The sequence below is a fragment of the Heloderma suspectum genome, chromosome 12 (assembly GCF_057233095.1).
Source record: "Heloderma suspectum isolate Gila_16-S chromosome 12, 16-S_ref, whole genome shotgun sequence".
NCBI classification, from domain to species: domain Eukaryota; kingdom Metazoa; phylum Chordata; class Lepidosauria; order Squamata; family Helodermatidae; genus Heloderma; species Heloderma suspectum.
The window spans coordinates 34,809,371-34,831,711 of record NC_139469.1 but is presented as its reverse complement, the minus strand read 5'-3'; the positions used below and the strand labels follow the sequence as shown (position 1 = coordinate 34,831,711).

At 46.1% G+C, this 22,341-nt stretch overlaps 1 protein-coding gene across 1 annotated transcript in view; it reads right to left on the bottom strand.

The window, feature by feature from the left end:
• The window catches only part of GRID2IP (Grid2 interacting protein), a 76,666-nt gene extending 54,894 nt beyond the window's left edge, over positions 1 to 21,772 (bottom strand). The window contains 4 exon segments of the mRNA XM_084817887.1: positions 5,553 to 5,707; positions 21,188 to 21,405; positions 21,527 to 21,542; positions 21,545 to 21,772. Coding sequence (XP_084674013.1) covers positions 5,553 to 5,707; positions 21,188 to 21,405; positions 21,527 to 21,542; positions 21,545 to 21,772 — 617 coding nt within the window.
• Between the last annotated feature and the right edge of the window lie 569 nt (positions 21,773 to 22,341).

Below are 22,341 nucleotides of genomic sequence, written 5' to 3'. Positions count from 1 at the left end.
CGTTGCATTCATAGAATCATAGAATAGTAGGGTTGGAAGGGGCCTACAAGGCCATCGAGTCCAACCCCCTGCTCAATGCAGGAATCCAAGTCAGAGCATCCCTGACAGATGGCTGTCCGGCCTTGTCTTGAATGCCTCCAGTGTGGGAGAGGCCACTACCTCACACAAGTCACAGCTAGTTTGGCCCAAAGGGGGCCCTGTGGGAAAGCCATCCAGGGAGGCAAGGAAATTTCTTTACTCCAGTTGGCCAAAGCAGGCAGACAGGATTCCCTTACCAATAAAAAGGCTTCTGGGCGAGACATGCTTGCTGGTTTGTGCCACTAGGAGACCTGCCTTTTGCTAGCTGCAGCAGTCTAGCCTTCACGTTGCTTCTCCTCTGCCTTTGCTTTACTCCACCCCACAGTTCACAGGAGCTGGGTGCAACCCACCCTTGCCCTCTGCCAAATGCATGGTGCAGTCTTGGTGGAGTGGGGCCCACAGAATGGAGAAAGTAGATCTATCAAGTCTGTGGTAGGAGAAAAAATCAGGCAAAGTCCCATCTGACATTAGTCCTCAGGGAGTCAGATACAGGTCTTCTAGAATACAGAAGACCTGTATCTGACTCCCCTAGTACACCACAGCCAGGTCACTAGGAGCATGCAGACCATTTCTTTCAACAAGGGCTAGTTCAAATTTAGCCCTTACTTACTTCTTGACCTCTCAGGATCCCTCTCCTTGCTGAGGAGTGGAGAGCCTTATAGGGGCAGACCTGGAAGGGCAGGCCTGTGGCCTAGAACTCTGCCCACTCTTTCTCTCTCACTCTGGGTGTGTCTCCTGAATATGAACATTGCGAATTTTGGTAAATTCTTATCGAAAACGAACTAAAATGAAATTCTCACCCATTTCCACCAGCCAAATTCAATAAGCACAGCTATTCCCAGCATGGAGAGGACCATTTTGTGCCTGTCTCCCATACAACTGTTAAAGATGAGGACCCTGGCAGAAAAAAAGATGTGGCAACCCTAATTCAGCACTAACACAGGGATTCAAACCCAGACTTATAAGAGCAAAGCACTCAAAGCCCTGGGCCTGGATGGACAAATTTGCCGGTTGCAGTTGCTCCCAAGTTGCATTTTTTAAATCTCAAGTTCTTTTTGTCCTGAATATGGAGAACTTTGTGAATTTTGGTAATTTTTTAATCAAAACTGAACTGAAACAAAATTCTCACCCATTCCTAGTCCCAGTTTGAGGGGGACTAGAGGGAACCACACTCCAGAAGAGGAACTGGAAGTGTGTTCTCCATTAGGAACAACACACCAGAGGAGGAACTGGAAGCATGTTCTCCATGGGGAACCACATTCCAGAAGAGGAATCTTTTGGATTTCTTGGCATTAGGTTCAGCATTTCATTAAGCAGGTGTCACAGCCAGCCGCAGAGCAAGAGCAAGCCATGAGCCATAAGCTATGCCGTGCGGGGCCACCCAAGATGGACAGGTCATGGCAGAGAGTTCTGACAAAATGTGGTCCACTGGAGAAGGAAATGGCAACCCACTCCAGTATTCTTGCCAAGAAAACCCCATGGAATGTATCACAAGGCTAAAAGATATGATGCCGGAAGATGAGCCCCTCAGGTCGGAAGGGGTCCAATATACTACTGGGGAAGAGCAGAGGGCATTTCCAAGTAGCGCCAGAAAGAGTGAAGCGGCTGGGCCAAAGCCGAAAGGACACTCAGCTGTGGATGTGTCTGGTGGAGAAAAGAAAATCCGATGCTGTAAAGAACAATATTGTCTAGGAACCTGGAATGTAAGAACTATGAGTCAAGGTAAGCTGGAGGTGGTCAAACATGAGATGGCAAGACTGAACATTGACATCTTGGGAATCAGCGAACTAAAATGGACAGGCATGGGCGAATTTAATTCAGGTGACCATCATATCTACTACTGTGGGCAAGAATCCCTTAGAAGAAATGGAGTAGCACTCATAGTCAACAAAAGGGTGGGAAAAGCAGTACTGGGGTACAATCTCAAAAACGATAGAATGATCTCAGTACGAATCCAAGGCAAACCATTCAACATCACAGTAATTCAAGTCTATGCCCCAACCACTGATGCCGAAGAAGCTGAGGTTGATCGATTCTATGAAGACCTACAACACCTTCTAGAACTAACACCAAAAAAAGATGTCCTCTTCATCATAGGGGATTGGAATGCTAAAGTAGGAAGTCAAGAAATCACCGGGATAACAGGCAGGCATGGCCTTGGTGTACAAAATGAAGCAGGACAAAAGCTAATAAGAGTTTTGCCAAGAGAACACGCTGATCATAGCAAACACTCTTTTCCAACAGCACAAGAGGCAACTCTACACATGGACATGACCAGATGGTCAATATTGAAATCAGATTGATTATGTCCTTTGCAGCCAAAGATGGAGAAGCTCTATACAGTCAGTAAAAACAAGACCTGGAGCTGACTGTGGCTCAGATCATGAGTTTCTTGTTGCAAAATTTCAGCTTAAATGGAAGAATGTAGGGAAAACCACTAAACCATTCAGGTATGACCTAAATCATATCCCTTATGAATATACAGTGGAGGTGACGAATAGATTTAAGGGATTAGACCTGATAGACAGAGTGCCTGAGGAACTCTGGACGGAGGTCCGTAACATTGTTCAGGAGGCAGCAACTCAATCCATCCCAAAGAAAAAGAAATGCAAGAAAGCCAAGTGGCTGTCTGATGAGGCTTTGCAAGTAGCTGAGGAAAGAAGGGAAACGAAAAGCAAGGGAGAAAGGGGAAGATATATCCAACTGAATGCAGAGTTCCAGAGAATAGCAAGGAGAGACAAGAAGGCCTTCTTAAATGAACAATGCAAAGAAATCAAGGAAAACAACAGAATGGGAAAGACTAGAGATCTCTTCAAGAAAATTGGAGATCTCAAGGGAACGTTTTGTGCAAAGACGGGCATGACAAAGGACAAAAAAGGCAGGGACCTAACAGAAGCAGATGAGATTAAGAAGAGGTGGAAAGAATACACAGAAGAACTATACAGGAAAGATCTTAATGTCCCTGATAGCCATGATAGTACGGTCACTGACCTGGAGCCGGACATCCTCGAGAGTGAAGTCAAGTGGGCCTTAGGAAGCATTAGTAACAACAAAGCTAGCGGAGATGACAGTATTCCAGCTGAGCTATTTAAAATCCTAAAAGATGATGCTGTTAAAGTGCTGCATTCAATATGCCAACAAATTTGGAACACTCAACAATGGCCGCAAGACTGGAAAAGGTCAGTTTACATTCCAATTCCAAAGAAGGGCAACGCCAAAGAGTGTTCAAACTACCGCACAATTGCGCTGATTTCACATGCCAGCAAGGTGATGCTCAAAATCCTACAAGCTAGGCTTCAGCAGTATGCGAACTTAGAACTACCGGAAGTACAAGCTGGGTTTCGAAGAGGCAGAGGAACTAGAGATCAAATCGCCAACGTTCGCTGGATCATGGAGAAAGCAGGAGAATTCCAGAAAAACATCTATTTCTGCTTCATTGACTACGCTAAAGCCTTTGATTGTGTGGATCACAACAAAATGTGGCAAATTCTTAAAGTGATGGGAGTACCAGACCACCTTACCTGTCTCCTGAGAAACCTGTACGAGGGTCAAGAAACAACAGTAAGAACCAGACATGGAACAACCGAGTGGTTCAAAATTGGGAAAGGAGTACAACAAGGCTGCATATTGTCACCCTGCTTATTTAACTTATATGCAGAGTACATCATGAGAAACGCCGGCTCGGATGAATCACAGGTCGGAATTAAGATTGCCGGGAGAATTATCAACAACCTCCGATATGCAGACGATACCACCCTAATGGCAGAAAGCGAAGAGGAACTAAAGAGCCTCTTGTTGAGGGTGAAAGAGGAGAGTGCAAAAGCTGGTTTGAAACTCAACATTAAAAAAACGAAGATCATGACATCTGGCCCCATCACTTCCTGGCATATAGAAGGGGAAGAAATGGAAGCAGTGACAGATTTTACTTTCTTGGGCTCCAAGATCACCGCAGACGGTGACTGTAGCCATGAAATTAAAAGACGCTTGCTCCTTGGGAGGAAAGCTATGGCAAACCTAGACAGCATAGTAAGAAGCACAGACATCACCTTGCCGACAAAGGTCCGTCTAATCAAAGCTATGGTTTTCCCAGTAGTAATGTATGACTGTGAGAGCTGGACTATACGGAAGGCTGAGCGCCAGAGAATAGATGCTTTCGAACTGTGGTGCTGGAGAAGACTCTTACGAGTCCCCTGGACTGCAAGGAGGTCAACTCAGTCAATCCTAAAGGAAATCAACCCTGAGTGCTCATTGGAAGGACAGATACTGAAGCTGAAGCTCAAATATTTTGGCCACCTAATGCGAAGAGAAAACTCTCTGGAAAAGACCCTGATGCTGGGAAAGACTGAAGGCAAAAGGAGATGGGGATGACAGAGGATGAGATGGCTAGATAGCATCACCGATGCAATGAATTTGAACTTGAGCACACTCCGGGAGAGAGCGCAGGACAGGAAGGCCTGGCGTGCTATGGTCCATGGGGTCACAAAGAGTCGGACACGATTGACCGACTGAACAACAACAGAGGGAACCACACTCCAGAAGAGGAACTGGAAGTGTGTTCTCCATCAGGAACAACACACCAGAGGAGGAACTGGAAGCATGTTCTCCATGGGGAACCACATTCCAGAAGAGGAATCTTTTGGATTTCTTGGCATTAGGTTCAGCATTTCATTAAGCAGGTGTCACAGCCAGCCGCAGAGCAAGAGCAAGCCATGAGCCTGACAGAGTGGAAACTGTAGTTGTCCAGATAATCTCTTGGCCTGACCCAGAAGCCTTTCCAGATCAGTCAGGGAAGCCAATAGCTGGCTTGGGTAGTGGGGTCACTAGTAACCCTTGACTACCCAAGGGACACTCTAAAATGTACTCTCGGTGGCTAACCAACTGAACCCAAATGCCAGCCCAGGGGCTCACTAGATGAGAGAGCAGTTCACAGGTCTTTGGGTTTCTGGATCTGGCCTTGGCAGATCCTCACAGTAGGTCCTAACTACACTGGAATGTCAATAATGTTCTTTAGGACAGGATCCCTCATGCTGCTGCTTCTCCCATACATGTAATCTGAATATGCCCATACCAACATTCCACCACCTCTCCCAATATCCTTACAGATTCCCCTTTTTCCCTTGACTTACCACATTCCTAGATATTTTGCAGTCTCAACCTCCCCCATCTCCTACTCTTTGTTTCCCATGCCTCAGTCAGATTGCACTGCCATCTATGTGCAGAGTTCTCATTAAAAAAAAAATACCAACCCAACCCCAAAGCCACCTGGCAGTCCCAAGGGGGAGGGGTGCATAGGGGGAGGGGAAACATGAAGAGATGCAAGATGGAAACAAGGACAAGCCATGCCAGGAAGAGAGTGGATGTGCCATTAGAAGGCCACCTTGCTATTCAAACACCGCTGCCTTCCACATCACACATACTTATGCAGCGGGCAGGTGGTCCATGAGAAAAAGATACCATGGAAGGGCTACCAGTACCTGATATTTTCTATGAGAAGCTGGTGGGAGTCCTTGGTGAGAATCATTGAAAGGGCATAAGCCAAGTAATCAACCTTCCTCTCTGCAGCGTACTGCTTTAGGATCATGAACATCTTCTCTTTTACTTCTGGCTGGTCACCCAGGATCTCTTGCACCTGCAAATGAAACAACAAAATGGGAAATACTGGAACTTACTGCCTGTGTCTTTCTGACAGAAATAATGCCATGTACATATGGTCTGCCTCCAGCCCACCTCCTATCCATTCTGTGAACTTTTGTGATGTCCTTGAATGGTTATATTTCCCCCAATTCTTAGCAATGAATATGGACTTGAGCACGCTCCGGGAGAGAACGCAGGACAGGAAGGCCTGGCGTGCTATGATACATGGGGTCACGAAGAGTCGGACACGACTGAACGACTGAACAACAACAAGTTCATTGTTGCGCAACCCTACAAGTGCCTTAGAAACATACCAACTTTTCAAAAGGTAGCAAGCTCCCTAACGCCATCATATGTTCCATGTTATGCATCCTTACTTTTGTTCTTTTTTAGTCTTAGGGTTGTTCTTCACAAATATTCTGTCTTCTCAGGGTGAATGTGACAGCCCTAGAATTTCCGGGGGGGAGCCATGTCAGCCTGTTGCAGCAGTAACAGCCATCCTGTGGCACCGTAAAGATGGACAACCTTATTACAGCAGAAGATGTAATATGGACTAGAATCTGCTCCATCAGGTGTGTGTTGTTCTGGGGGATGGCAAGGGGGCAGGGGCAGCAAAGAGCAGCACGGCTGGCCAACCCCATCACACCACAAGAAGACGGGATGTTGTGCTCTTGGCCACTGGACCAGTAATTGCTCTGGCTTATCCTGCTAAGAATACCATGTGCCAAAGGTCATACTTTGGTTGATTGCGTGGAGAGGCTCTGCTCCGTTACTGGTCTATTCTAATGCGTGGGGGGGGGGGAGTTCTAGTGCTCCCCAGGGGAAGGCAGCAGAGAGGCCTTAAATCCAGTCATTTCCCAAACAGTGTTCCACTTCCACATGATGTGACTAGGGGTTCTGTGAGGAAATTTTGATGATAGCTATATTTTCCCCTTTAAAATATGAAACACAGAACAACCCCCACCCCCCTCAGGACAGGCAACCTTGAGAACACACAGCTCTATCAGACCACAGCATCTACATCACATGGCTGGTGCATGCAGCCAGAGCCTGGACTCAGTACATAGACTCACAGATGGAGCCAAGCCTCAGTCCCTTCTGCAGAAAACTGAGCAGAGTTTCTGTGTGTGCGTATGTTTAATTTTTATTTCTGAATTGGGGGGGGGGGCTGCAAGTCTGGCAGCCAACTTGAATCCTTCCAGACCCTCAGCAGACAGCAGCAGCAGACAGAAAGTAGGGAATTTTATTATTATTTTTACAACTTGGGTACAGCTCTAAGTTCTGTAAATTTAATTTGAAGGCTCTAGGCTCTGTGAATTAATTTTTAGGGCTTGGACGCAGCTCTAGGCTCTACAAATTAATTCCATTAATCAGAAGAACAGTTGTTCATTCAAATAATTTTCCTTCATTCTGCCCTCTTATTTGTTCTTTGTAAAATATAAATCATCCCCACATAACTTTTTTTAAGACCAAAATTCAGACCTATTTTTTAGCATTATGTGTGGCAATTTTGGAGTATGAAAATAGGTTTAATTTCCTCTATTTTGCTCCAAAATTTCCCCAACCCACTGTATCTCAGGGGTATTTCATACCCCCCTTGGGTCCCCTGGATTAGCATTTATGGGTTCTGCAAATATATTTCAAGCACAAAAGTGTTCTGTGTCCAAATTACTTTGGGAAATGCTCGTTAAATCATTTTTTAAAAACCAGTCTTTATATGCACCCCACAAGGTCCCCGCTGTGTCCCCAGTGCCATCAGCAATGTCTTCACCCTTTTATTCTGAATTAATCAGAGATAATGATCATGCACCCCATGGTTCTATATGTTAATCTGGAACTAAAAGGGTTAACAAAGATTGAAGATGGCTGATTTGATCTGGGGGAGGCCTACAAGAAGGCCTCTAAGAAGAGCCCCTAGAAGAGCCCAGATTTGTAACCAGCTTTATATTCCAGACTCTTGATCCCTGGGCGAGAAGACCATGAAGTTTGATTCTATGCTAAATGATGTTATTTCACTAACTGAGACTCTGAGATTTTGCAGGACTGTCTTTGAAGAAGGGCGGGGGGGGGGGGAATGCAGCTGTCTTTATAAGCGGCTTCACAGAGCTTGCTCAAGGCCACGATGTGCTGGCAGAGTGTCTAAATGAGATGAACAGCAGAACTGAGCATGCTCAGATGCCTCCTGAGAGGAGGAAAAGTACTGTTTTGACATCTCATGGTGTACACCTGCTGATAACAGCATGTCCTTACTCAATGCTAGTTGGGCGGGGAAGTGTAGCCCTGAGCACGAGCGACAACTAGGAGGTGGTGTTTGGGCGGATATGACCAAAAATGGCCAAAGATGACCAGGAGTTCAAAGAAGATATACCAAAGAGAAATGCATCAGTCAAGATAACATGCCCAGATGGCAGACTTTGGGTCATATTTTGGGACATTTCAAAGTAACCCATTTGTAATAGTGCCAGACACGTTCCCCAGACACATGAAATTGTGGGAGATAGATGAGACACCTTGCTTCTGATTGGTGGGCAAATGCTCTAACCACGTGCACCCCATTTCTGTTGGAAGCCGATCTTCTCATTGCTCCTTGGGCCCCACCTTTGACCAGAGCAGGGGTATAAAAGCCCAGGTAATGGGAGCTCGGAATCCCATCTTCAGAGGTGGCATATGGAATTATTTCTAGGTCTTGGGTTTTCTGTTCACTCTAACTCCTATCTCTATTCTTCATATGCCTAGAGGAACTTAGTAATGCTTTAGCGTAGCCATTATTCAAGTAAGAAGCGGGAGGGTTAACACTTAGTTTAGGTTGTTCTAGTTTAACTTTGAACCGCAAGTAGTAAACAAAAGAAAGTTGGAAAGAGGGGTCATAACAATGTTAGAAGCTCAAGCCGTTATCTTATTGGCCAAGTTCATAATACCAGCTTTGGCAATTGCAATCCTTTTGATTAATCTTCTATTTTTGTTGTATTCTCTTTCCCTGTAATTATAAAGTTTCCAACACTCATATAACCACCATGCCACTTTCTTTATTTAGTATTTTTCTGAAATAAAGCCTTGAATAGATTTCAAGCTACACTTTTGTCTGTAGTGATGTTTGTCCATTGGAATTAGCTTGGTTACCCACTGGGGTGCTTCGGACCCATTTGGTGCAGGTTCTGAGGTTAAACGGGACCGAATTTACACCATACTCAAAATCAAATATGCAGTTTTAAATCACCGACACTTCCGTTCCCCTACAAGAACATAAGTGCTCATTTCATGGTAAGTATTGAACAGCAGTTGAACCTTGTTGATTAATCACCATGAAATGATCTTGCATACCTTTTCCACTTCCCATATTCTTCTCCATTCCTTACAAACAGGCCCACTCCCCTCCCCTTCCCCTAGATGAGCTGACTCAGCCCCTACAGTTGGGTAGAGGGTTCTCAAGTGGCTCCAAAATAAACCTGGCTTAGCCTGAGCTCAACTTGCTCATTGCTTCAGATCAAAGTGCTGTTAAAGGGACAGCTACAGAGGCCAGCTCAAAAGTTTGATATCTATCAGATTGTTTATACCACCCTTCAACATACAATTATCAGAGCAGTTTGCAAAAGCTAAAAGAGAGTTAAACATCAATAAAATGTCAACAAACTAGGGTTGACAGCCCTACTTGGATCCACACCAGGGTGGGAACCCTGGTTCCCCTCTCCCTTTTCTACAGGATGGCCAGAAGCAATGGTGGATTGTGATTTCTTCCTTGGCAAAGGCCTGCTTCCCCATATTTGGAGATACTTTGGAGCACACAAGCAACACTAGGAGAACTGCGCATGCGCATCACAGGAGAGAGCTCTCACTCTGTGGCACCCTGGCTTTAGCAAAGTCAATCCCTCCATGCTGACACTTGCAAACACTGTGTGAACTCACCATTTGGACCCTCCACAGGCCTCTCCCATGGGCTATCAAGAGGACAGCAGGTTTTCCCATGCCTGCAATCCAGCAGCAATGTCAGACAGGTGACAGAAACTGGAGTGAGATGCGCAGCATGCCAGCACACAGAAGAAAGGGGCTCATTTCCAGCCCCCTGGTGCCCGTCCCACTTTGATGCTCTCCAAAGTCAATTATCACAGGCTTTTGTGACCTATATCCTGAAACCACATGGTACACAGTGGTTTCAAAGCTCTATCACATGATGAGGATTGAAGTCCTCCTGAGGCACCAGACATTTCAAGGTTACTACATCTGGAGCAGTGACAGTGCGCCTGGCCTCCTTCCCATCCCTCATGTTGATTGGGAGGAAATTATTCTTTGAAGGACTGAGAAGGGGAGAAGTGGGTTTTATCCACTGAAGGATAAACTCCACCACTGTGTCTTGAGAGCCAGAAAGGCCTCTGTCATAAGCACACAAGTTCCTTCAGTTCAGGGACCTGATCCAAGGGAAGTTACCATTCTGTTTCAACACCTGCTGAAGTCTACTCACATTGCTAAGTGCAACAGGCGATGATGAGGGATACCTGAGGAAGGAATCCTCTAGTCTTGTCCTCACTGCCACGGCCTCTAGGCAAACAAGTCAACATACAAGGCATTCCGAGTTTAGCTGTGGCATCAGGGCTGCCCAGAGGGTTTATGGGGCTTGAGGTCAGAGCGATGTTGGGGGCCCTGCCCATGTATGTGGAGACTCCGGGGAGCAATGTGGCGGGGCCATGGCCAGCAGTATGCACAGGACAGAGGAAGGGGGCCCCTTGCTTTGAGGGGGGCTGGGTCAGATGGCCCCAGTTGCTCCCCCCCCCGGTAGCCCTGAATGGCATCAGCAGTCTAGGCACCAAGGACGGAGGCAGAACTCTGAATTTCCCAAGCAGTATGAAGAGGATTACAACAACAACAACAAGTGTTAGGAAACAACCAAATACATGCATCAATCTATCTCCATCAATCAACAAAAGAGGATGTGTGTGTCTGTCAGCATTATAGCTCCAAGACCATGAAACCCAGACACCTGAAACTCGGCACAGATACTAAGGGGAATGTAGGGGTGTGCACCTCTGGATTATTTGGTTTTTAAAATGCATTCATTAATCGTAATGTGTCTGTGCGTTTGAAGCCTGCAGTACCAACTTCAGTCACTAGGTGGCAGACTTCCCAAACCAGCCCATCGCTTTGCCGTGAACACAGTTTGAGGCCAGGGCGGATTCGCAGGCTGAAGCACAATTATGCGGCTGCCTTCCTCGGGGGGATGGAGTGGGCAGACCCCTACCTCAGGGGGCTACAGGGGTGCCGCATGGCAGGGGCTGTGCCTACAGGTGCCAGCAGACGTGGTTTCATTCAGGCAGGGCAGGCTCAATGTGTCCAACCCTGACAGCTGTGTAAGGTTGCTCGACAGCTTCGCTGTATCAGACTAAGGGCTATTCCAACCCATGCAAAGCCGGGCCTGTTTGTTAGCACGGAATAAAACAGAATATAATTCTGAAGCAAGTTATTTACCAGAATGCAACACATCAACAGAGGGCTTCAGCTTTAGAACCCATGGCACTCAGCATAACTATCAGGGCAGGAAGCACTGTCAGGGTTTGATCCAGGGACAGGTCCATTCCTTTGCACATCTAGAGCTGCATAGAGGAAGGGTGTATAGTTGCTAGGATGGTGAGCTCTGGGAAGTTTACCAATGGACTGTAGTTTCCTCAGGAAATCCACAGTGTCCCACAAGTAACTTGGGGAGCTGGTGGCACAGGGCCTGAGAATGGGAATGTATATCCAGACACCACTACTGTGATAATGCCAATACCAAAGTGATGGGGTGACCGGGCCTGGCTGATTTGCGTATTTTGGGTAGTAGATAGAAGAACCCTGGTTGAAGTCCTGGGCTATGTCTGTGCTGATCTGCTCCTGCACATCTGAAGGAAATTTTTACATCAGGCTGTTGAATTCCTTTTAGTAGTCCTCAGTGGGATCCCGAGGAGAGAAGCCTGTAAAATGTGATGTTGGAGAGTTGCCTCTCAGCCTCCAACAATCTCCCAGAGTACACCATCCTGGCAATCGGGGATGTTTAGGCGCAATACAACAATATCTCTCACAGAGGAACTACGAGCATCAGGAATATTATTCCTGATGATGCTACGGCCATGCCTTGCACTCATGTCTCCACTTATGGGCTTACCACAGGCAGCTGGTTGGCCACTGTCAGGAGTGCCCTAGCTGCCACTTGCAGTCCCCACCAATAGCCAACTCAGGACACAGACGATGAGGAATTCTTTCCAAGACTTTATTCCTTTATTACTTTATGGCTCTTTCAGATACTAATCACTAGCGACAAAGCAAGGAACAGCACTGGGAAAGATAGCAGAGTAGCCTAAGCTCCAGGTAAGGCAGTTGGTCCCCGTTTGAAGGAGAACCACGGGAAGACCCTGAACTTATGGGTTAGGGAGAAATCCTCCCTCTTTCCTTTGGGTCCTCAGGATGTGACCGTTGTTTGCTCTCCTGACCGTAGCCAAGAGAGCCCTACGCCTCCTTTCTACATCCTCCATCTGTCGCCGCTCCCTGCGTCTGCGCCGAGCGTCCAGCAAGCCCCCCTCCAGCGCTCTGTCACTGCCAGGATCACTATCTATCCCAGGAATGCTGGCAGGAGGAATCTCTGCCAGCTGCTGTGCTTGTGAGAGATGAGTGAGCTCCTCTCCCACGGATTGCTGTTCCTCCTCAGAATCAGAACTGCTCTGGGGCTCTATGGGCTCAGTTTCCACCCTGACAGCCACGGTGGAAACGGAATCCTGGACTGGATAGGCTTTTGGTCTGACCCAGCATGCTCTGACTTTATCATCACCCACAAGTATTTTCGAGGACATCCCCAGGCCAATGGCACTGCCATGGGTACTCGCATAACTCCACATTGTGCCAACATAGTCATGGCTGACTTAGAAAAAGGCTTCCTTCCTCAACTCCTGTCCCCAAGGCCTCTCCTCTACCTGAGATACACTGATGGTATCTTCATCTTCTGTATCCATAGACAGGAGGCTCCGGAGAAATTCCATTAGGACTTCAATAACCTTCACCCCACCATCAACCTGAGCCTGGACCAGTCCATTCAACAGATTCACTTTCTGGACACTACTGTGAAAATACACAATGGAATGTAAGAACCGCCTTGTGCTGGAAACCCACTGACTACTACACATATCTAAATGCTTCCAGTTTCCATCCAGAACATACTATGAGATCCACTGCCTATTGCCAAGCCTCTAAGCAATGCTGAGAGGCCACCTCTAGCAGGTTTCTCCCTCCTTCAGCTGTCACCAGCAGTGACATTGAGCTTACAGCAGAGGGAGAGAATGACAAAGTCTCTCACCAACAACTCCTGAGCAAACACCGCAGTCATGGAATAAGAAGAGAGGTCCTCTTATGGATCAGTAACTGGTTAAAGAACAGAAAGCAGAGATTAGGAATAAATGGTAAATTCTCCCAAGGGAGAAAAGTAAATAGTGGGGTCCCACAGGGATCTGTATTGGGACCAATGCTTTTGAACTTGTTCATAAATAATCTGGAATTAGGAGTAAGCTGGGAAGTGGCCAAGTTTTCCAATGACACCAAACTATTTAGGGTGGTTAAAACAAAAAGGGATTGTGAGGAGCTCCAAAAGGATCTCTCCAAACTGGGAGAATGGGCATCCAAATGGCAAATGCTGTTCAATGTGAGCAAGTGTAAAGTGATGCACGTTGGGGCAAAACATTCCAACTTCAAATATAACCTGGGATCTGAGTAGCAAAGAGATCTTGGGATTGTGGTGGACAGCTTGATGAAAATGTCAGCCCAGGCTGTGTTTCCATGACAACGGAAGGAGAAGCAAATGGAGGAGTACCGGATTTTTAAAAAGGAATCAGCTTTGCTGTGCACAGGGCCGCATGAGCAGATTCTCTGGACCAGTAAAAATCGCTTCACAGAACATACTGCCTGGTGGCGGTGGGAGTGAACGTCATCTGACTGGCAGGGGCTGCTCCACCAATAAGAGAGGCTTCCCCCCTCTCCCACCCTTTCTCTTTTCCCCTGAAAGTCCAGATGCACCTGCATTTCAGGAGCAAGCCTCACTGAGCACAGTGGGAGTTACTTCGACGTAGATACACACATACTTGTGCTAGAAAACAGGGGAGGGAGAACACAAAGATGGAAACCAGCCCCCATTTTAACCCCACAGGACCTCACTGACCACAATGGGAGTTACTTCTGAGGGGACACTAATGGGTTTGTTGTGAGAAAGAGATGGAAACCAGCTCCCATTTTAATGCACAGGATCTCTAAATGGAAGCTGTGAAGTAGTTACTTCCTAAAGCAATGAATCGGAGCCTTGAGATCACCCTTAATCACACTTAAGGAATTGGGCTGTGATATGTGCCGTGTCAATTGAGGGGCTTCTCTGTTATTTTTGTGGTCATTGAGAGGGCAAGCCTCATTCAGCACAATGGGAGGAAACAACCCTTGACTGGGGTCACGGGGAAAGGCATGCCCCTGGGCACGGCTAGCATTCCCGAGCTAAGTGCGGGGGTTGGGGCATACAACAACTGTACCGGGGAGAACCCGACTTGAGTAAAAGACTCGGACTTTAAGCAGTCTCCGGAAATCCGGTTTTTCCCTGATAAGCTCGTGGCTGCTGGATAGCCACGACGTCATCTGTCCCTAACGACCTCCACATGCAGCTGGCTCGGAGTAAATCGCTGGTAGAAACACTCCCACAGTGTGCAACTGCTGTAAAAAAGGCAAACTCCATGTCAGGCATAATTAGAAAAGGAACTGAGAATACAACGGCCAATATCACACTGCCCCTATACAAATCTATGGTGCGGCCACACTTGGAATACTGTGTCCAGTTCTGGTCACCACACTTAAAAAAAGATATTGTAGAGCTGGAAAAAGTGCAGAAAAGGGCAACTAAAATGATCAAGAGGCTGGAGCATCTCCCTTACAAGGGAAGGTTTCAACAGCTGGGCTTGTTTAGCTTAGAAAAAGGGTGGGTAAAGGGAGACATGATAGAGGTCTACAAAATTAAGTATGGTGTGGAGAAAGTGGATAGGGAGACATTTTTTCTCCCTCTCCCATAATACTAGAACCCGGGGTCATCCTATGAAGCTGATTGGTGGGAGATTCGGGACAGATAAAAGGAAGTACTTCTTTACACAGTGCATAGTTAAACTATGGAACCTGCACCACAGGATGTAGTGATGGCCACCAATTTGGATGGCTTTAAAAAGTGGGTTAGACAAATTCCTGGAGAAGTTTATCAATGGCTACTAGTCCTGACGGCTATGTGCTACCTCCAGAACCAGAGGCAGTGAGCATATGTACACCAGTTGCTGGGGAATATGGGTGGGAGGGTGCTGTTGCACCCATGTCCTGCTTGTGGGCTCCCAGTCGACAGCTGGTTGGCCACTGTGTGAATAGAATGCTGGACTAGATGGGCCCTTGGTCTGATCCAGCATCAGGGCTTTTCTTATGTTCTTAGGGCCCTCCCTCCTCTCCTTGAACTGTATGCACTTCAGCTGGTCATTATTAAAACTTTGTAACTAAGAACTAGTTGCAAAGTTTTCCTCTTCCCACCCAATCCCCTTTCTGTTTGTGTCATATATTTTAGTTTGTAAGCCTGTGACCACAGACTGTCTTGGTTTTGACGTCTGTAAGTTGCTCAGGGAGCTGTCAAGTAAATAAATAATTCAAATATATAAATCAATATACTTATTTATTTCTCTATTCATAGCAAAGGACGCTTTAATCTGTGCTGGATAGAACTAGGGCTAAGGGGTTTATTTAAGACATTTCTTACCCACTTTTAATTATAAAGTAATCCCAAAGCTGGGTACAAGCAAAAAAACACAATAAAATAATACAATATTGCCCCCAAACATAATCAAACAGGGAAGCACAGTAACAGAAAAGAGTTAACACAATGCAGCAAAAGAGAAGAGGAAAATGCACTCAAAAGCCAGGGTAAACAAATGGGTCTTCAGCTGGTGCCAAAAGCTTGGAAGACTTGGAACAGCGGGTATATGAGCAAGGAGGGAATTCTGCAGTCCTGTTTGGAGAATGCCTTCTCTCAGGTTGCTGCATATCAAACCCCGGGCAAATGTGCTGCCATCAAGAGGGCATTCCCACTTGATCTTAATATCCAGGCAGGTACATAAGGGTATTAGGGCTGGAGGCTGTACCACCTCATCTTGGATCCCTTGGCTGAGCCCCAGTTCTGTACATCACTCTGCCATAGCTCAGTATTCCCCGCCCCCACTTGCCCCAGGCCCACCTGTCCTCTCCCAACCTTTCCAAAATTAATAACCTTTCTTTGCTTGCTTCATATCCTCATTCCTACCACATCCCTGCACCTCCCACCTGTACCGCTTCTGGGCTAATCCCATCCATCATCAACACCACTCCTTCCCGCCTTCCTTGTTCTGCCATCCCCAGTGTCTCCAAATACTTCTGACCTGGCCAGCTTTATGCTAGATTTGGGGGAAAGGGAATCCCACCACTCTTAAGAGATGTTCACCTCCTTCCCTAGACTTGAACAATTGAAGGATGGGTAGCTGGTGTAGCATATGTCTAGTGGGGTTGCCATGTTGTTAGGCTGTGGCTGCAAATAAGGTGTCTTGTAGCATCTTAAAGACAATCAAATGTATTAATGGCATAAGCTTTCATGAGAAACATGAAGTATACCCCTCAGCTTGTAGGTATATGTTGTACACATGGATGTAGAGGGAAAAAATATAAATAGTGGGGTGTAGAGATAATAGCGTAAGAACATATGAACAGCCATGCTGGATCAGACCAAGGGTCCATCTAGCCAACCACTGTAGTATAGTATTATGTAGAATAGAGGCTTATGACTATGAACTGAGAAGCCCCTTCTTTACATCTTGCCTAAGTCATGAACTCAGAAGGTGGTCTCAGGAAAGCCTCTCAGCCTCAGCACGCACATGCATACACGCATGCACCCCCTCCCCCCGCAGTAGAAGGAAAAGAAGGAGAAAAATCAGCCTTTCAGGGTTGTTGTAAGGATTATTACTATAATGTGTGCAAAGCACTCTGACTCTTCTATGGCTGGAGACAGAATATTGTTTTTTAGAAAGGTGTTGTTTAAAATAACATTACACCAACATAGTTTAGAATAACATTGTTTGTGGTGTTCATATTCTCCTCTCTTCACAGGTTTCGGTAGTGTTTTTCCCCCCAATTTTTTTTTTATTGAATTTCAGTAATATTAGCAATGCAAAATAAAACAAAACCAAAACTAAAACTAAAACAAAGCTAATTCCATCAGGATTACACCTTCTTACCATACATTTATATTTTAATGGGTAAACTGAGGTCACAGGTAATTCTTGTAAATGCTACTAGATATTTTATCGGAGAGACTCAGGATTACTCTTCATCTATTTTCTTCCTTATAAGAGCCATAGGGTTTTATAGTGCGAGGGAATGAAATATGAATGTTCTATTCTGTTCGTATATGTGATAAAGTCAAACCATATCGCATGAAATGAATCGTGTTTACTTTGACCCCTGGCCATCTTCAACTTGTGTGATATTTTTTTCTATTATGGCAATTTGCCAGATCATGGCATACCAATAATCTAATCCCTGGAAGGCGAATCCCTTCCAAAACCTAGCTATTGTGGATCTGACAGCTACCAATAAATGATGAGTAATTAGTTCCTTACTGTTTAAATCACTCACACTTAAATTGTTTCAAAAATCTGCAATACCTGAGAGCATAAGAATGCAAAAAGAGCCCTAGTGGATCAGATCAAGAATCCATCTAGTTCAGCACCCTGCTTCCCATAGTGGCCAAGTAGATGCCTTTGGGAAGCCTACAAGCAGGACATGGGGCCAACAGCACACTCCCGCTCATGTTCCCTAGCCATTGGTATACAGGGGCATACCGGAGATAACATACAGCCATCATGACCAATAGCCTTACCCTCCATGAATTTTTCTAATCTTTTAAAGCCATCTGAGCCCACAGCCATCTCCATATTCTTTAGCAGCAAGTTCCATAAATTAATGATGCCTTGTGTGAAATAGTATTTCCTTTTATCTGTCCTGAATCTCCCGCTACTCAATTTCATTGGGTAAACCCTGATTTCTAGTATTATGGGAGAGGGAGAAAAAGCCTTCTTTATCCTCCTATTTGGCCAAAGATGACAGTGCGACAATAGACATATATCCTGAATACAGTAATAGGAATTAACTAGTTAATTAACTAGTTAAAAAGTAATGTTAAAAGTTAGCCATTTCTTTAACTACTTAAAAAAGGTTAACTTTAAATGTTTAAAAAGTGTACGTTAAAAGTTAAACAAAAATCTGGCTTCCCTAGAGTTTTCCCTAACACAGTCTCACTCCAGGACTCTATATGGAACAATATTTTTTTCACTGAAACTCTAGGACCCCTTGTTTTAGAGACAGTAGTGTGCATTCCTATGAGATATTGTCTCTTAAGAATAAGAAGTCCCAGAGCTCCTTAACTCATGCGGGCATTTTCTGTGCACTTGCAGAAGTCAGCAATGCAGCAAATTGGCTGCAGGAAAGGGAACAAGCACAGGCAAAGAAAGGCATTGATCCCAGTAAGGGTGGGAGCCATTTCTGCTGCTACATTTAGAGGCCCCAGAAGATATGTAGATAAATAAGCTATCCTTAATATACCACTTCCTGAGAGGTAGCCGTGTTAGTCTACCGCAGCAAAAACAACAGAGTCTTGGGGCACCATAATTTACAAGGTTATAAACCTATCAGAGATTGATGCCAGTGGGATTTTGTAATAAAAATTCCTTTAAAATCCTGGACATTTTTAGAGTAGTACTAAGTTTTCTGAAATAACAATCCACCATTTAATTTTAAAATCCATGCATCATCACTATATTTCTTTACTGAAATAAATGTGGTTTTTAAAATGTATGTTATAACTTAGTTCCTCTTTGCATGACATAAAAGTGGTCTTTGGAGGTCACCCCCAGTGAAAATTCATCCTTCAAAATGTGTGCCCCCTCCTAGCTTAGACAGACCAGTCCTCAAAGCCACCCCACCTCCCCCCACCTTCCACAATTCCATGCTGCAAAACTCCATATTTGTCAGCACACGCTGAGAATAACTTTTTACGTCAGAATAGCCCAGGGACTATTTTAAAAAACAACACATTATGAATGTTACCCAATGGTGGCCTAATTTAAAGAGGTTTTTTTTTTTCACAATTACCTCATAACGACACTGAACCTGACAGCAGCAACACTTAAAATTTGAATGTGTTTTCTGCTGTTCAGAGAAACCAAAGATCAGCTGTAGATGAAGAGGGTGAGAAAAATCTCACAAAGGAATTGGTAAATTGTTATAGCAAATATAACATTGTCTTCACGTAAAGCACGGCAAGTTCCAAATAAAACGGTGTCTTTCTGTGGGCTTATGGAAAAGAAACACACTCATAGCCTTATTTTTCATTTTCAAATTAAAATAGGGCATTCACCATGTTTCACGCAATTTTCACAGATCCGCTTAACTTTTAACTAGTTATCCACTTTTTAAATTATCTTTTAACTACTTGAAAGTGAAAATATTCAATTTAACTCAAGTTAATTTTAAAGGCTGCTAATTTAACTTCAACTAATCACTACTTTCATTAAAGTTTCTCATGTCTGCCTGTATGCTACCACACACAACTTAATGCAACTTTAGCATTTGATATTAAAAATAAGTATTAAATTCTGGGACATTACAAAAACTGGTGTCTGACTTTCTGCTTACAGCAGCTGTGCACAACCTATGCCCGCCCCCCGGCCTTTATTCCAACCCCCCAATGGTGCCCTGACCCATGTGAAATCCCCCCCCCCCGCCCCAGCCCTGGGTGATTTCCTGACTGTCTATACTCTCCATTCCCTCCCACAGAGATCCTCAGACAGGTCACTGGGATGCCTGTATGTATGTGAGCATCTATGCTATTGCTTGTGTGTGTGCGTGTAGCACCCGATCCCTGAGCCTGCATCACACATGGCCCTCGGGGCCAAAGAGGCTGTGCACCCCCAGCTTATAGAATTAATTCTATCTAAATATTATCATGACAAACATTAATGCCACCAAAAGTGGCCCCGCACCAATTTCACATTGTAAATGCACTCTCACCTGGGAGTGTCTCTACGACAACAGAAGGAGATGGAAGAAGAAGCCAATCATGGCTTACTGGGATTTTTCAAGGAGCCGGCTTTGCTCTGCACAGGGCTCCACAAGCGAATGTATCGCACCAGTAAAAGTCACTTCACAGAACATACATCTGTGTAGGGTTGGGAGGTTGGAGTGAACATCATCTGACAGGCAGGGGCTGCTCAACCTATAAGATAGGCTCTCCCCCGCCCCCTTTCCCCTCTGAGAATAAGAGAGGCTCCCTCGCATTCAGGGGACAAGCCTCATTTGACCACAGTGGGAATTACTCCTGAGATGACACTAGCTGGTTTGTGCTGGGAAACACAGGGACAGGAAACTCTCCTTGACTGGGGTCACCCCTGGGCAGAGCTAGCATATCTGAGGTAAATATGAGGGTTGGGGTACACAGCAACTATACCGTGGAGAACCCGACGTAAGGAAGAGAATCGGACTTTAAGCCGTCTCAGGAAATCCGGGTTTTCTCTGATAAGCTCCAGGGTGACTGCTGCTGGATGGCCACAATGTCATAAATCCCTAATGACCTCCAAATGCGGCCAGCTTGGAGTAAATTGCTCATGGAGACACCCCCCTGGAAGCCCCTCACAGGAACGCTAACTGCTGCAGCTCAGGAATCACACTGGCAGGGGAACGACACGTGGAGGGACTGACATGTTAGGAACACCTTGTGGAGACTACCACAGCCTTCCACAAGCTGGTGCCCTCCAGATTTTTGGGGATTACAATTCCCAGCATTCCTGATGATCAGCCTTTCTGGCTGGGGCTGATGGGAGTTGAAGTCCAAAACACCCGAGAGGCACCAGGTTGGGGAAGGCTGCTGTACCACATCACAAATAGATGTGTGAATGGTGCTCCACGACCTGGGCCTGCTACTCATCTCCTGTAAGGTGCCAGCAGCCTCATGCCAGGGAATGTGGCAGCAGGTGCAGGACCCAGGGCAGCTTGCAGGGGCAGGCAATGGCTTGTGCTCCACAGTGCCTCTCTGACAATGGCAGGAACAGAGATGGCAGCTGGTCAGCCCCAAGGAAGCCACTAGGGGCCTGGCGGGCCTGGCTGTTGGTTCAGACTTGGCTCCTCAGTCTGGGTGACCACTTCCTTCCACAGACATAGAGACCCCTGTGTGATGCTTCTGGCCCCTCTGATCTTTGGCTGCCTGCCCAGAATTTAACCACTGGCCTGTCTTGGGACCATGTAGCCTGCCTTTGTTGCTTTTGTCTCTCAGTTGCTCCTTTTGGACCTTACCTGGACCATGCTGTTCGCTTGTGACTCTGCTGGGCCCTCACACACACACACACACACACACACACGGCAGTCTCCCTAGACTTACCTTCCTGCTGAACTCTTGAGCCTTCTGCCTCCTCTCTTGATGGATGGCATCAGCGCTCTGGACAAATTCCCGCACATTGGTGTTGGTCCACCTCTGGAGCCGCCCAAGCCGTAGCAGCCCCAACTGGAGGCCTTGTTCCTGGCAGGACTGGATCATGGCAGCTGCCTGATCATAAAGCTTCACGGGGCTCCCATTGACTTCCAGGATATAGTCTCCAGCTTTGATCCCACATTCGGAAGCAGGTGAGTCAGGGGCCACGCTCTCCACCTGCAAGGGGCAGCCTCCACTGCACGTCAGAGTGAAGCCAAAGCGTCCCTTGTGCCCTGGTTTGATGCCCACCTGCTGGATGCGGGAGACCACACCGATGCTGGGGGGCACGTTCTCGCACTGCCTCGCCAGGGCAACAAGAGCCTCACAGTTCATGGACGAAACATGCTGCCCTTCTATCTCCAGGATCTGGTCTCCCGGTTGGAGGCCAGCCAGCTGGGCGCTGCTGCCTTCTTCCACATCCAAGATATAGCAGGGACCGTTCCCGCTGATCCTAAAACCAAATTCCTCAGGCCACCTGTCGTTGGTAGCAGGCATGGTAGCAACTGGAAAATGGAGACACAGAAATCACGGAAGCTTTCTCATCTGATGTTATCAAAGCTTAACTCTTGATTTGTAGAACATAATTTGCTGTTTGGAAGTGTTTGTCTACATCCTGTTTATTTTTGTACAATATCCCCAGTTTCTTATATTAATTGCAGGCCTTTAATACCCCTTTTTATACCAAAATAAGATTGTGGACACAATCCACCAGGAACATCTTTTTTGCAAGTTCCAATGAAACAAAAGGGAGCAAGCCAAGAGGACAGGCATTCTTTTGTGCAGCCCCAGCTTCCTGCTCATGTCAGTGGGACCTGCACAGGAGAAGATTATCACAGTGAAAGGCGGCCTCCGTTTCCTCACAAACTTTGTTATTTATTATTTGATTTCTATCCCAAGGATTCCCCAAGGTAGCTTGCATAAAACAATAAAATATGATTACATATTACACATGGTTCTACTCCCTACAACATATACCAAGAAAGTGCCATTGTGCTCACATTCTGCTTGTGGGCTTTCCGTAGAGGTCTGGTTGGCCACAGTGAGAACAGAATGCTGGACTAGAT